Source organism: Salvelinus alpinus, chromosome 7 (genome assembly GCF_045679555.1).
Source record: "Salvelinus alpinus chromosome 7, SLU_Salpinus.1, whole genome shotgun sequence".
Classification (NCBI taxonomy): Eukaryota; Metazoa; Chordata; class Actinopteri; order Salmoniformes; family Salmonidae; genus Salvelinus; species Salvelinus alpinus.
The window spans coordinates 78573759-78590969 of NC_092092.1; the positions used below are offsets into that span (position 1 = coordinate 78573759).

Below are 17211 nucleotides of genomic sequence, written 5' to 3' on the forward strand. Positions count from 1 at the left end.
CTTTAGATATTTTTGTCAGATGTTACTATGTAATACTGAAGTATAATTACAAGCTTCTCATAAGTGTCAAAGGCTTTTATTGACAATTACATGAAGTTGATACAAAGAGTCAATATTTGCACTGTTGACCCTTCATTTTCAAGACCTCTGCAATCCACCCTGGCATGCTGTCAATTAACTTCTGGGCCACATCCTGACTGATGGCAGCCCATTCTTGCATAATCAATGCTTGGAGTTTGTCAGAATTTGTGGGTTTTTGTTTGTCCACCCGCCTCTGAGGAATGGGATTAAGTTCTGGGGAGTTTCCTGGCCATGGACCCAAAATGTTGATGTTTTGTTCCCTGAGCCACTTAGTTAGCACTTTTGCCTTATTGCAAGGTGCTCCATCATGCTGGAAAAGGCATTGTTCATCACCAAGCTGTTCCTGGATGGTTGGGAGAAGTTGCTCTCGGAGGATGTGTTGGTACCATTCTTTATTCATGACTGTGTTCTTAGGCAAAATTGTGAGTGAGCCCACTCCCTTGGCTGAGAAGAAACCCCACACATGAATGGTCTCAGGATGCTTTACTGTTGGCATGACACAGGACTGATGGTAGCACTCACCTTGTCTTCTCCGGACAAGCTTTTTTACAGATGCCCCAAACAATCGGAAAGGGGATTCATCAGAGAAAAGGACTTTACCCCAGTCCTCAGCAGTCCAATCCCTGTACCTTTTGCAGAATATCAGTCTCTGGCTTCTTTGCTGTGGCTTCTTTGCTGCCCTTCTTGACACCAGGCCATCCTCCAAAAGTCTTCGCCTCACTGTGCGTGCAGATGCACTCACACCTGCCTGCTGCCATTCCTGAGCAAGCTCTGTACTGGTGGTGCCCCGATCCCGCAGCTGAATCAACTTTAGGAGACGGCCCTGGCGCTTGCTGGACTTTCTTGGGCGCCCTGAAGCCTTCTTCACAACAATTGAACCGCTCTCCTTGAAGTTCCTGATGATCCGATAAATGGTTGATTTAGGTGCAATCTTACTGGCAGCAATATCCTTGCCTGTGAAGCCATTTTTGTGCGAAGCAATGATGACGGCACGTGTTTCCTTACAAGGAACCATTGTTGACAGAGGAAGAACAATGATTCCAAGCACCACCCTCCTTTTGAAGCTTCCAGTCTGTTATTCGAACTCAATCAGCATGACAGAGTGATCTCCAGCCTTGTCCTCGTCAACACTCACACCTGTGTTAACGAGAGAATCACTGACATGATGTCAGCTGTTCCTTTTGTGGCAGGGCTGAAATGCAGTGGAAATGTTTTTGAGGATTCAGTTCATTTGCATGGCAAAGAGGGACTTTGCAATTCATCTGATCACTCTTCATAACATTCTGGAGTATATGAAAATTGCTATCATACAAACTGAGGCAGCAGACATTGTGAAAATGTATATTTGTGTCATTCTCAAAACTTTTTGCCCCACTGTACATATATTTATATATGTTCTCTACTTCAGTAGCATCCTACTCCATGATTCCATGGTAGATCTTCTAGATAGGGAATTCTACCACATTAATGATCCCTGTTGTCTGTTCTCTTTAATCCTCTACCCCACCCCCCCCCTCCTTTACCTCCACCCCTCCTCTACCTCCACCCCACCCCACCCTCCTCTACCTCCACCCCTCCTCTACCTCCACCCCACCCTCCTCTACCTCCACCCCTCCTCTACCTCCACCCCACCCCACCCTCCTCTACCTCCACCCCTCCTCTACCTCCACCCCACCCCACCCTCCTCTACCTCCACCCCTCATCTACCTCCACCCCACCCCACCCTCCCCTACCTCCTCTACCTCCACCCCTCCTCTACCTCCTCTACCTCCACCCCTCCTCTACCTCCACACCACCCCTCCTCTACCTCCACCCCTCCTCTACCTCCACCCCTCCTCTACCTCCACCCCTCATCTACCTCCACCCCTCCTCTACCTCCACCCCCCCTTTACCTGCACCCCTCCTCCACCCCACCCTCCTCTACCTCCTCTACCTCCACTCCACCCCACCCTCCTCTACCTCCACCCCTCCTCCACCCCACACCACCCCTCCTCTACCTCCACCCCTCCTCCACCCCACCCCACCCCTCCTCTACCTCCACCCCTCCTCCACCCCACTCCACCCCTCCTCTACCTCCACCCCTCCTTTACCTCCCCCCTCCTCCACCCCACCCCACCCCTCCTCTACCTCTACCTCCACCCCTCCTCTACCTCCACCCCACCCCTCCTCTACCTCCACCCCTCCTCTACCTCCTCTACCTCCACCCCATCCCACCCCTCCTCTACCTCCACCCCTCCTCTACCTCCACCCCTCCTCTACCTCCTCTACCTCCACCCCACCCCACCCCACCCCTCCTCCACCCCACCCTCCTCTACCTCCACCCCCCCCCCCTCTTCCCCTAACTCTAACCCTCCTCTACCTCCACCCCACCCCTCCTCTACCTCCACCCCTCCCCCTCTTCCCCTAACCCTCCTCTACCTCCACCCCACCCTCCTCTACCTCCACCCCTCCCCCTCTTCCCCCACCCCTTCTCTACCTCCACCCCACCCTCCTCTACCTCCACCCCTCCCCCTCTTCCCCTAACCCTCCTCTACCTCCACCCCTCCCCCTCTTCCCCCACCCCTCCTCCACCCCTCCTCTACCTCCACCCCACCCCTCCTCTACCTCCACCCCTCCTCTACCTCCACCCCACCCCTCCTCTACCTCCACCACACCCTCCTCTACCTCACCCCTCCTCCACCCCACCCCTCCTCTACCTCCACCCATCCTCCACCCCACCCCACCCCACCCCTCCTCTACCTCCACCCCTCCTCTACCTCCACCCCTCCTCTACCTCCACCCCACCCCTCCTCTACCTCCACCCCTCCTCTACCTCCACCCCACCCCTCCTCTACCTCCACCCCTCCTCTTCCTCCACCCCTCCTCTACCTCCACCCCTCCTCCACCCCACCCTCCTCTACCTCCACACCTTCTTTTCCTCCACCCCTCCTCTACCTCCACTCCTAACCTTCCTCTACCCCCACCCCACCCCCCTCTACCTCCACCCCACCCCCCCTCTACCTCCACTCCTCCTCTACCTCCACCCCTCCTCTACCTCCACTCCTCCTCTACCTCCACCCCACCCTCCTCTACCTCCACTCCTCCTCTACCTCCACCCCACCCCTCCTCTACCTCCACCCTCTCTACCTCCACCCCACCCCTCCTCTACCTCCACTCCTCCTCTACCTCCACCCCACCCTCCTCTACCTCCACCCCTCCCCCTCTTCCACTAACCTTCCTCTACCTCCACCCCTCCCCCCTCTTCCCCTAACCCTCCTCCACCTCCACCCCTCCCCCCTCTTCCCCTAACCTTCCTCTACCTCCACCCCTCCCCCTCTTCCCCTCCACCCTAACCCTCCTCTACCTCCACCCCACCCCTCCTCTACCTCCACTCCTCCTCTACCTCCACCCCACCCCTCCTCTACCTCCACTCCTCCTCTACCTCCACCCCACCCTCCTCTACCTCCACTCCTCCTCTACCTCCACCCCACCCCTCCTCTACCTCCACTCCTCCTCTACCTCCACCCCACCCCTCCTCTACCTCCACTCCTCCTCTACCTCCACCCCACCTCCTCTACCTCCACCCCTCCCCCTCTTCCCCTAACCTTCCTTTACCTCCACCCCTCCCCCCTCTTCACCTAACCCTCCTCCACCTCCACCCCTCCCCCTCTTCCCCTAACCTTCCTCTACCTCCACTCCTCCTCTACCTCCACCCCACCCCTCCTCTACCTCCACTCCTCCTCTACCTCCACCCCACCCCTCCTCTACCTCCACTCCTCCTCTACCTCCACCCCACCCTCCTCTACCTCCACCCCTCCCCCTCTTCCCCCACCCCTCCTCTACCTCCACTCCTCCTCTACCTCCACCCCACCCTCCTCTACCTCCACCCCTCCCCCTCTTCCCCCACCCCTCCTCTACCTCCACCCCACCCCTCCTCTACCTCCACCCCTCCCCCCTCTTCCCCTAACCCTCCTCTACCTCCACCCCTCCCCCTCTTCCCCTAACCCTAACCCTCCTCTACCTCCACCCCACCCCTCCTCTACCTCCACCCCTCCCCCTCTTCCCCTAACCCTCCTCTACCTCCACCCCTCCCCCTCTTCCCCTAACCCTAACCCTCCTCTACCCCCACCCCACCCCTCCTCTACCTCCACCCCTCCCCCCTCTTCCCCTAACCCTCCTCTACCTCCACCCCTCCCCCTCTTCCCCTAACCCTCCTCTACCTCCACCCCACCCCTCCTCTACCTCCACTCCTCCTCTACCACCACCCCACCCTCCTCTACCTCCACCCCTCCCCCTATTCCCCTAACCCTCCTCTACCTCCACCCCTCCCCCTCTTCCCCCACCCCACCCCTCCTCTACCTCCACCCCTCCCCCTCTTCCCCTAACCCTCCTCTACCTCCACCCCTCCCCCTCTTCCCCTAACCCTCCTCTACCTCCACCCCTCCCCCCTCTTCCCCTAACCCTCCTCTACCTCCACCCCTCCCCCTCTTCCCCCACCCTCCTCTACCTCCACCCCTCCCCCTCTTCCCCCACCCTCCTCTACCTCCACCCCTCCCCCTCTTCCCCCACCCCTCCTCTACCTCCACCCCTCCCCCCTCTTCCCCTAACCCTCCTCTACCTCCACCCCTCCCCCTCTTCCTCTAACCCTCCTCTACCTCCACCCCTCCCCCTCTTCCTCTAACCCTCCTCTACCTCCACCCCTCCCCCTCTTCCTCTAACCCTCCTCTACCTCCACCCCTCCCCCCTCTTCCCCTAACCCTCCTCTACCTCCACCCCTCCCCCCTCTTCCCCTAACCCTCCTCTACCTCCACCCCTCCCCCCTCTTCCCCTAACCCTCCTCTACCTCCACCCCTCCCCCTCTTCCCCCACCCTCTTCTACCTCCACCCCTCCCCCCTCTTCCCCCACCCTCCTCTACCTCCACCCCTCCCCCTCTTCCCCCACCCCTCCTCTACCTCCACCCCTCCCCCCTCTTCCCCTAACCCTCCTCTACCTCCACCCCTCCCCCTCTTCCTCTAACCCTCCTCTACCTCCACCCCTCCCCCTCTTCCTCTAACCCTCCTCTACCTCCACCCCTCCCCCTCTTCCTCTAACCCTCCTCTACCTCCACCCCTCCCCCTCTTCCTCTAACCCTCCTCTATGTCCACCCCTCCCCCTCTTCCTCTAACCCTCCTCTACCTCCACCCCTCCCCCTCTTCCTCTAACCCTCCTCTACCTCCACCCCTCCCCCTCTTCCTCTAACCCTCCTCTACCTCCACCCCTCCCCCTCTTCCTCTAACCCTCCTCTACCTCCACCCCTCCCCTCTTCTACCCCTCCTCTACCTCCACCCCTCCTCTACCTTCCACCCCTTACCCTCCACCCCTAACCCTCCACCCCTAACCCTTCACCATCACCCCACCCTGTTCCCCCAGCCCCTCTCAGAGAGAGGGGGCCTGAAGAAGAGATATAACTCCATATCCCAGAGTGAGATGGACACTGGCCCCTCGGTGCCCATCTTCCTGCAGCAGGGTTCAGCTGTGCCCCCCATCCCAGCACTGGCTGGCACCAGCCCAATAGACCAGTACTCCCGCATCATGTTCCCCCTGGCCTTCGCACTCTTCAACCTCTTCTACTGGATCATATACTTGGGCAAGGACACCATGGAACAGGCCAGGTATGGGTTAATAAACTCTCTATTAGGACAGCATGGAACAGGCCAGGTATTTATTCATAAAGTCTCTATTCTGTTCTGTTATGACAGCATGGAACAGGCCAATATTCTATGACTCTCAAACTCAACTCTGGACCTCAAAGAAAGGTTCCACTGTGTATTTTTCATTGTTCATCTATAATCAGGGTCTGATTTAGACCTGGGACACCAGGTGTGTGAAATGAATTATCAGGTAGAACAGTGAACCAGAAGGCTCCGGACCTCAGAATTGAATACGCCTGGTCAATAACGTTAAAATACTGGTGTGTCGTTGCAATGATAAACAGATAATGTATGACTTGTTGATCACAGAACAAAACATTGCACTTTTAAAATGTGATTTTATGTTCGCACCTTCTCATCTGTGTTACTGACGACTGACCGTTTGTTTTGCCTAAGTTGAAATATGTGTTTGATTAGCTGTAGTGTTGACAATTAACAGTAATGAGGGATGCTTGTTGTACTTCACTGTTTACAGCTTTATATTTGACTATTTCATATCCACAACACAGAATTGTGTAATTCACTGTCAGTCTCCCAAATGGCACCCCATTCCCTATATAGTGCACTACTGTTGACCAGGGCCCATAGGGTAGTGTACTACTGTTGACCAGGGCCCATAGGGTAGTGTACTACTGTTGACCAGGGCCCATAGGGTAGTGTACTACTGTTGACCAGGGCCCATAGGGTAGTGTACTACTGTTGACCAGGGCCCATAGGGTAGTGTACTACTGTTGACCAGGGCCCATAGGGTAGTGCACTACTGTTGACCAGGGCCCATAGGGTAGTGTACTACTGTTGACAAGGACCCATAGGGTAGTGCACTACTATTGACCAGGGCCCATAGGGTAGTGTACTACTGTTGACAAGGACCCATAGGGTAGTGCACTACTATTGACCAGGGCCCATAGGGTAGTGTACTACTGTTGACAAGGGCCCATATTTTAGTGTACTACTGTTGACCAGGACCCATAGGTTAGTGTACTACTGTTGACAAGGACCCATAGGGTAGTGTACTACTGTTGACCAGGGCCCATAGGGTAGTGTACTACTGTTGACCAGGGCCCATAGGGTAGTGTACTACTGTTGACCAGGGCTCATAGGGTAGTGTACTACTATTGACCAGGGCCCATAGGGTAGTGTACTACTGTTGACCAGGGCCCATAGGGTAGTGCACTACTGTTGACCAGGGCCCATAGGGTAGTGTACTACTGTTGACAAGGACCCATAGGGTAGTGCACTACTATTGACCAGGGCCCATAGGGTAGTGTACTACTGTTGACAAGGACCCATAGGGTAGTGCACTACTATTGACCAGGGCCCATAGGGTAGTGTACTACTGTTGACAAGGGCCCATAGGTTAGTGTACTACTGTTGACAAGGGCCCATAGGTTAGTGTACTACTGTTGACAAGGGCCCATAGGTTAGTGTACTACTGTTGACAAGGACCCATAGGTTAGTGTACTACTGTTGACCAGGGCTCATAGGTTAGCATTTGGAACACAGTATTTCAACTGCATATTTGACCGTTCTGAATCTGTATCCACAACACAGACCTACTGTATGTAACTCTGCCTTCTGCTCTCTGATGATGAGCTGCAGCAGCAAAACAATTAATACCCACTGTTTTTGTCAAAGACTTTTATCCAGACAGTAAAGACATGAATAACATCTGACGCTGGAACAGCCCCACGAGTTGTAGACACAAAAGGGGAAGAGGGTCGCTAGCTGGAGGATGTTAGATGGTTCTGTTGGAGGGAGGGAGGGAGGGAGGGAGAGAGAGAGAGAGAGAGAGAGAGAGAGAGAGAGAGAGAGAGAGAGAGAGAGAGAGAGAGAGAGAGAGAGAGAGAGAGAGAGAGAGAGAGAGAGAGAGAGAGAGAGAGAGATAGAAAGCGAGAGAGAGAGAGAGAGAGAGAGAGAGAGAGAGAGAGAGAGAGAGAGAGAGAGAGAGAGAGAGAGAGAGAGAGAGAGAGAGAGAGAGAGAGAGAGAGGAGAGAGAGAGAGCTTTTGTATATTATCTACCTCACTTGCTTTGGCAATGTTAACACATGTTTCCCATGCCAATAAAGCCCCTTGAATTGAATTGAATTGAATTGAGAGAGAGAGAGAGAGAGAGAGAGAGAGAGAGAGAGAGAGAGAGAGAGAGAGAGAGTTTATTTATTTTAACTTGTGTGCTTTAACCATTTGTACATTGTTACAACACTGTATATATATAATATGACATTTGTCATGTCTTTATTGTTTTGAAACTTCTGTATGTGTAATGTTTACTGTTAATTTTTATTGTTTATTTCACTTTTGTATATTATCTACCTCACTTGCTTTGGCAATGTTAACACATGTTTCCCATGCCAATAAAGCCCCTTGAATTGAATTGAATTGAGAGAGAGATAGATAGAAAGCGAGAGAGAGAGAGAGAGAGAGAGAGAGAGAGAGAGAGAGAGAGAGAGAGAGAGAGAGAGAGAGAGAGAGAGAGAGAGAGAGAGAGAGAGAGAGAGAGAGAGAGAGAGAGAGAGAGAGGGGACAGAGAGGGACACAGAGATAGAGAGAGAGAGAGAGACACAGAGAGAGAGAGAGAGAGACAGAGAGAGAGAGAGAGAGAGAGAGAGAGAGAGAGAGAGAGAGAGAGAGAGAGAGAGAGAGAGAGAGAGAGAGAGAGAGAGAGAGACACAGAGAGAGAGAGAGAGAGAGACACAGAGAGAGAGAGAGAGAGAGAGAGGCTTCTATCAGTACAGCACAAGGCATAGAAAAGGAGCTCAATTAATTTGTAAAGAGAAAATGTGCATCAAACAGTCACCTCTCGTTTTACATAAGGTTTACCTGGGGGCTGGCAAAAACCCAGCCAGTGCTTGCATCCCAATGGCACCATATTCCCTATGTAGTGCACTACTTTTGACCAGAGCTTTTGTCAGAAGTAGTGCACTACATAGGGAATAGGGTGCAGACAGTAATTTGAGTAATAATGCTCCTTCTCCACGGGGAGTGGATCTGAGAGTCAGAGAAACCCCTGCTTGTTACGTTGTAACACTAGACACATAAAAAACAACTATTCCCTTTCCTCCTCTTATAACTGAGACACTTAGAGAACACAAAGCTCCGTGTCTGACTGAGAGACGGAGACGCACACACAACCACACACACACACACACACACACACACACACACACACACACACACACACACACACACACACACACACACACACACACACACACACACACACACACACACACACACACACACACACACACACACACACACACACACACACACACACACATGTACATACACGCATACAGTATCAAAAGTTTGGACACACCTACTCATTCCAGGGTTTTTCTTTATTTTTACCTGGAATGCATTTCAATTAACAGGTGTGCCAAGTTAAACGTTCATTTGTGGAAGTTCTTTCCTTCTTAATGCGTTTGAGCCAATCTGTTGTGTTGTGACAAGGTAGGGGTGGTGTACAGAAGATGGCCCTATTTGGTAAAATATCAAGTCTATATTATGGCAAGAACAGCTCAAATAAGCAAAGAGAAATGACAGTCCATCATTACTTTAAGACAGGAAAGTCAGTCAATCCAGAAAATTTCAGGAACTTTGAAAGTTTCTTAAAGTGCAGTCACAATAACCGTCATGCGCTATGATGAAACTGGCTCTCATGAGGACCACCACAGGAAAGGAAGACCCAGAGTTACCTCTGCTGCAGAGGACACGTTCCTTAGAGTTACCAGCCTCAGAAATTACAGCCCAAATAAATGCTTCAGAGTTCAAGTAACAGACACATCTCAACATCAACTGTTCAGAGGATACTGGGTGAATCAGGCCTTCATGGTCGAATTTGTGCAACAAAACCACTACTAAAGGACACCAATAAAAGAAGAGACTTGCCTCGGCCAAAAACACAAGCAATGGACATTAGACGGGTGGAAATCTGTCCTGTGGTCTAATGAGTCCAAATGTGAGATTTTGGGTTCCAACCGCCATGTCTTTTTGAGACACAGAGTAGGTGAACGGATGATCTCCGCATGTATAGTATAGTTCCCACCGTGAAGCATGGAGGAGGAGGTGTGATGGTGTTGGGGTGCTTTGCCGGTGTCACTGATTTAAAATGTGTTATTCTACAATGTAGAAAATAGTAAAAATAAAGAAAAACCCTTGAATGAGTAGGTGTGTCCAAACTGTACTTACAGTACATATAGATGATACAGAGACAAGAGGGAGAGAGACTACAGAGCGACAGAGATACTACAGTTGGACTTACGAGAGACTACAGAGAGGTAGTGAGACGCTACAGAGACACTACAGAGAGACTACAAATAGATAGCGAGAGACTACAGAGATATACTGAGAGACTACAGAGAGACTACAGAGAGATAGCGAGAAACTACAGAGAGATTGTGAGAAACTACAGAGAGATAGCGAGAAACTACAGAGAGATAATGAGAAACTACAGAGAGATAGTGAGAAACTACAGAGAGATAGTGAGAAACCACAGAGAGATAGCGAGAAACCACAGAGAGATAGCTAAAAACTACAGGGAGATAGTGAGAGACTACATAGATATACTGAGAGACTACAGAGAGACTACAGAGAGATAGCGAGAAACTACAGAGAGATTGTGAGAAACTACAGAGAGATATCGAGAAACTACAGAGAGATAGCTAAAAACTACAGAGAGATAATGAGAAACTACAGAGAGATAGCGAGAAACTACAGAGAGATAGTGAGAAACTACAGAGAGATAGTGAGAAACCACAGAGAGATAGCGAGAAACCACAGAGAGATAGCTAAAAAAAACTGCAGGGAGATAGTGAGAGACTACAGAGAGATAGCGAGAGACTACTGAGAGATAGTGAGAGACTACTGAGGGATAGCAACAGACTGCAGAGAGACTACAGAGAGACTACAGAGAGGCTACAAATAGATAGTGAGAGACTACAGAGAGATAGCAAGAGACTACAGAGAAATAGTGAGAGACTACAGACAGACTACAGATAGATAGCGAGAGACTACAGAGAAACCACAGAGAGACACAGAGAGACCACAGAGAGACACAGAGAGACAACAGAGAGACTACAGAGATGGAGAGAAAGAGAAGAGAGAGAAAAGTGGAGAGATGATGAAGAGACATGAGGGAGAGAGACTGTACAGAGAGAAGAGAGCGAGAAACACACACACACACACACACACACACACACACACACACACACACACACACACACACACACACACACACACACACACACACACACACACACACACACACACACACACACACACACACACACACACACACACACACACACACACACACACACACACACACACACAGGGAGCAGTCGTTACGTAAGAGTGTGGAGTGTAAATCTGCCCATCATGTTCCTGTCAGAATGTTGATGCTTGTTCTGTTGAGAACGTTCTGCACTACCAGGACAGAGACAAGATGGTGGACCCTGCTTTAGCTACTGGAACTGATGTCTTAAAACTTAAGTTTTCAAGTGTATATTCAGAGGACAGAGGGCATAGCGTCTCTGACTTGGTACCCTTTGAAGTATATATAGAGAGAACATTACTGTAATTTACAGTATATCATTGTCAGTGAAAGATATCAACCTCTTTAAACTTTCTCTCTGTGTGTTTCTGTCTCTGTGTGTGTCTGTCTCTGTGTGTTTCTGTCTCTGTGTGTGTCTGTCTCTGTGTGTTTCTGTCTCTGTGTGTTTCTGTCTCTGTGTGTGTCTGTCTCTGTGTGTGTCTGTCTCTGTGTGTTTCTGTCTCTGTGTGTGTCTGTCTCTGTGTGTTTCTGTCTCTGTGTGTGTCTGTCTCTGTGTGTTTCTGTGTGTTTCTGTCTCTGTGTGTTTCTGTCTCTGTGTGTGTCTGTCTCTGTGTGTGTCTGTCTCTGTGTGTGTCTGTCTCTGTGTGTTTCTGTCTCTGTGTGTTTCTGTCTCTGTGTGTGTCTGTCTCTGTGTGTGTCTGTCTCTGTGTGTTTCTGTCTCTGTGTGTTTCTGTCTCTGTGTGTTTCTGTCTCTGTGTGTGTCTGTCTCTGTGTGTTTCTGTCTCTGTGTGTTTCTGTCTCTGTGTGTTTCTGTCTCTGTGTGTGTCTGTCTCTGTGTGTTTCTGTCTCTGTGTGTGTCTGTCTCTGTGTGTTTCTGTCTCTGTGTGTTTCTGTCTCTGTGTGTTTCTGTCTCTGTGTGTTTCTGTCTCTGTGTGTTTCTGTCTCTGTGTGTTTCTGTCTCTGTGTGTTTCTGTCTCTGTGTGTGTCTGTCTCTGTGTGTGTCTGTCTCTGTGTGTTTCTGTCTCTGTGTGTTTCTGTCTCTGTGTGTGTCTGTCTCTGTGTGTTTCTGTCTCTGTGTGTCTCTGTCTCTGTGTGTTTCTGTCTCTGTGTGTTTCTGTCTCTGTGTGTGTCTGTCTCTGTGTGTGTCTGTCTCTGTGTGTTTCTGTCTCTGTGTGTCTCTGTCTCTGTGTGTTTCTGTCTCTGTGTGTGTCTGTCTCTGTGTGTTTCTGTCTCTGTGTGTCTCTGTCTCTGTGTGTTTCTGTCTCTGTGTGTTTCTGTCTCTGTGTGTGTCTGTCTCTGTGTGTGTCTGTCTCTGTGTGTTTCTGTCTCTGTGTGTTTCTGTCTCTGTGTGTGTGATTTGCTCTCATTCCTCATGCTGTGTGTTTCTGTCGTTGCAGAGATGATTGAGCCTCTTGCTCCAACTGATGTGTCATCTACGCAGAATGTTCCGCAGAGACCTTGTTCATTCATCTCTGTCCTTCGCTCTACCAACAAGTACTCAACGTTCACATTACTTTCAGTTCACACAGGAAACGAATATCATTTTTGTTTTATTTTCCGACCACATGTCTATTCTGTTCACATATTGCTCTGCCCAGACCTGCCGGGATCAGTTATTGAAGAGAGGTCCTTGTCGTTGGCAGAGCGTTGCTTTAAAAATGGATGCATTTGGTACTTATGATTCTCCAGCATCATAAGTACGTGGGGGGTACCATAAGTACCCCCCCCCACACACACACACAAACAGACAAACGGAGAAACACACATATCAAAAAGAAGTGGATGATATAATCTAGGATGTCTGTAACTGGTGATGCAACATTGAACCAACGCTGTTCAGAAGCCTGCTGTGCTCTACAGAGTCACAGGCCCCACTACAACACTGATCCAAGAGATCCTCTCCTCATCCCCCTCTCCTCTCCTCATCCCCCTCTCCTCTCCTCATCCCCCTCTTCTCTCTTATTCTCTCCTCTCCTCATCCTCCTCTCCTCCTCCTCCTCTCCTCACCTCCTCTCCTCATCCCCCTCTCCTCTCCTCACCCCCCCTCTCCTCTCCTCTCCCCACCCCCTCTCCTCACCCCCCTCTCCTCTCCTCTCCTCGCCCCTCCCCTCTTCTCCCTCCTCTACTTTCCCTTTTTCTCTCCTCTCCTGTCTCTTATTCTATTTTGCACGGCCTTGAATTTCAGCCTGTTCAGGTGGGATAGATGCGGTAAAGAGGTCAATCGAACTCGACCAAAACAATGGAATTGCCACGGAAACGCGTGGGGGAAAGGGCTGTGGGGGAAAGATTCTGAATGTCCTCACTGCCCCCCAACAAAATTGCCCTAACATTTAAGCTACTGTTTATATGTGTACTTCATGCTATGTTGAGGTAAAAATTGGAGTATAATGCTTGTATGGATGTCAACAACAATGGAAAAAGGAGGTTCAGGGAAATAAATTATATAAAATATATTTGGAGTTGTTTTCATGAAATAAACATTAAAATGTGTTAGATGTACAATGATGATTCAAAAATCAAATGAAAAAGATTGCATGGGGGCTTGAAAACACTGATAATACACAGATTGGCCTCTGAAAACACTGATAGTACACAGATAGGCCTCTGAAAACACTGATAGTACATAGATAGGCCTCTGAAAACACTGATAGTACACAGATAGGCCTCTGAAAACACTGAGAGTACACAGATAGGCCTCTGAAAACACTGATAGTACACAGATAGGCCTCTGAAAACACTGATAGTACACACATAGGCCTCTGAAAACACTGATAGTACACAGATAAGCCTCTGAAAACACTGATAGTACACAGATAGGCCTCTGAAAACACTGATAGTACATAGATAGGCCTCTGAAAACACTGATAGTACACAGATAAGCCTCTGAAAACACTGATAGTACACAGATAAGCCTCTGAAAACACTCATAGTACACAGATAGGCCTCTGAAAAGACTGATAGTACACAGATAGGCCTCTGAAAACACTGATAGTACACAGATAGGCCTCTGAAAACACTGATAGTACACAGATAGGCCTCTGAAAACACGGATAGTACACAGATAGGCCTCTGAAAACACTGATAGTACACATATAGGCCTCTGAAAACACCGATAGTACATAGATAGGCCTCTGAAAACACTGATAGTACACAGATAGGCCACTGAAAACACTGATAGTACACAGATAGGCCTCTGAAAACACTGATTGTACATAGATAGGCCTCTGAAAACACTGATAGTACACAGATAGGCCTCTGAAAACACTGATAGTAAACATATAGGCCTCTGAAAACACTGATAGTACACAGATAAGCCTCTGAAAACACTGATAGTAAACATATAGGCCTCTGAAAACACTGATAGTACACAGATAGGCCTCTGAAAACACTGATAGTACACAGATAGGCCTCTGAAAACACTGATAGTACACAGATAGGCCTCTGAAAACACTGATAGTACACAGATAGGGCTCTGAAAACACTGATAGTACACAGATAGGCCTCTGAAAACAGTGATAGTACACAGATAGGCCTCTGAAAACATTGATAGTACACAGATAGGCCTCTGAAAACACTGAGAGTACACACATAGGCCTCTGAAAACACTGATAGTACACAGATAGGCCTCTGAAAACACTGATAGTACACAGATAGGCCTCTGAAAACACTGATAGTACACAGATAGGCCTCTGAAAACACTGATAGTACACAGATAGGCCTCTGAAAACACTGATAGTACACAGATAGGCCTCTGAAAACACTGATAGTACACAGATAGGCCTCTGAAAACACTGATAGTACACAGATAGGCCTCTGAAAACACTGATAGTACACAGATAGGCCTCTGAAAACACTGATAGTACACAGATAGGCCTCTGAAAACACTGATAGTACACAGATAGGCCTCTGAAAACACTGATAGTACACAGATAGGCCTCTGAAAACACTGATAGTACACAGATAGGCCTCTGAAAACACTGATAGTACACAGATAGGCCTCTGAAAACACTGATAGTACACAGATAGGCCTCTGAAAACACTGATAGTACACAGATAGGCCTCTGAAAACACTGATAGTACACAGATAGGCCTCTGAAAACACTGATAGTACACAGATAGGCCTCTGAAAACACTGATAGTACACAGATAGGCCTCTGAAAACACTGATAGTACACAGATAGGCCTCTGAAAACACTGATAGTACACAGATAGGCCTCTGAAAACACTGATAGTACACATATAGGCCTCTGAAAACACCGATAGTACATAGATAGGCCTCTGAAAACACTGATAGTACACAGATAGGCCTCTGAAAACACTGATAGTACACAGATAGGCCTCTGAAAACACTGATTGTACATAGATAGGCCTCTGAAAACACTGATAGTACACAGATAGGCCTCTGAAAACACTGATAGTACATAGATAGGCCTCTGAAAACACTGATAGTACACAGATAAGCCTCTGAAAACACTGATAGTAAACATATAGGCCTCTGAAAACACTGATAGTACACAGATAGGCCTCTGAAAACACTGATAGTACACAGATAGGCCTCTGAAAACACTGATAGTACACAGATAGGCCTCTGAAAACACTGATAGTACACAGATAGGGCTCTGAAAACACTGATAGTACACAGATAGGCCTCTGAAAACAGTGATAGTACACAGATAGGCCTCTGAAAACATTGATAGTACACAGATAGGCCTCTGAAAACACTGAGAGTACACACATAGGCCTCTGAAAACACTGATAGTACCCAGATAGGCCTCTGAAAACACTGATAGTACACAGATAGGCCTCTGAAAACACTGATAGTACACAGATAGGCCTCTGAAAACACTGATAGTACACACATAGGCCTCTGAAAACACTGATAGTACACAGATAGGCCTCTGAAAACACTGATAGTACACAGATAGGCCTCTGAAAACACTGATAGTACACACATAGGCCTCTGAAAACACTGATAGTACACAGATAGGCCTCTGAAAACACTGATAGTACACACATAGGCCTCTGAAAACACTGATAGTACACAGATAGGCCTCTGAAAACACTGATAGTACACAGATAGGCCTCTGAAAACACTGATAGTACACAGATAGGCCTCTGAAAACACTGATAGTACACAGATAGGCCTCTGAAAACACTGATAGTACACAGATAGGCCTCTGAAAACACGGATAGTACACAGATAGGCCTCTGAAAACACTGATAGTACACAGATAAGCCTCTGAAAACACTGATAGTACACAGATAGGCCTCTGAAAACACTGATAGTACACAGATAGGCCTCTGAAAACACTGATAGTACACATATAGGCCTCTGAAAACACCGATAGTACATAGATAGGCCTCTGAAAACACTGATAGTACACAGATAGGCCTCTGAAAACACTGATAGTACACAGATAGGCCTCTGAAAACACTGATTGTACATAGATAGGCCTCTGAAAACACTGATAGTACATAGATAGGCCTCTGAAAACACTGATAGTACACAGATAAGCCTCTGAAAACACTGATAGTAAACATATAGGCCTCTGAAAACACTGATAGTACACAGATAGGCCTCTGAAAACATTGATAGTACACAGATAGGCCTCTGAAAACACTGATAGTACACAGATAGGGCTCTGAAAACACTGATAGTACACAGATAGGCCTCTGAAAACAGTGATAGTACACAGATAGGCCTCTGAAAACATTGATAGTACACAGATAGGCCTCTGAAAACACTGAGAGTACACACATAGGCCTCTGAAAACACTGATAGTACACAGATAGGCCTCTGAAAACACTGATAGTACACAGATAGGCCTCTGAAAACACTGATAGTACACAGATAGGCCTCTGAAAACACTGATAGTACACACATAGGCCTCTGAAAACACTGATAGTACACAGATAGGCCTCTGAAAACACTGATAGTACACAGATAGGCCTCTGAAAACACTGATAGTACACACATAGGCCTCTGAAAACACTGATAGTACACAGATAGGCCTCTGAAAACACTGATAGTACATAGATAGGCCTCTGAAAACACTGATAGTACATAGATAGGCCTCTGAAAACACTGATAGTACACAGATAGGCCTCTGAAAACACTGATAGTACACAGATAAGCCTTTGAAAACACTGATAGTACACAGATAAGCCTCTGAAAACACTGATAGTAC

At 48.6% G+C, this 17211-nt stretch overlaps 1 protein-coding gene across 1 annotated transcript in view; it reads left to right on the plus strand.

Moving 5' to 3' along the window:
• gabra6a (gamma-aminobutyric acid type A receptor subunit alpha6a) overlaps nt 1-5824 on the plus strand; it is a 20317-nt gene extending 14493 nt beyond the window's left edge. The window contains exons 9-10 of the mRNA XM_071412133.1: nt 5471-5712; nt 5800-5824. Coding sequence (XP_071268234.1) covers nt 5471-5712; nt 5800-5824 — 267 coding nt within the window. The remainder of the gene's footprint in view (nt 1-5470; nt 5713-5799) is intronic.
• Nucleotides 5825-17211: the final 11387 nt, after the last annotated feature.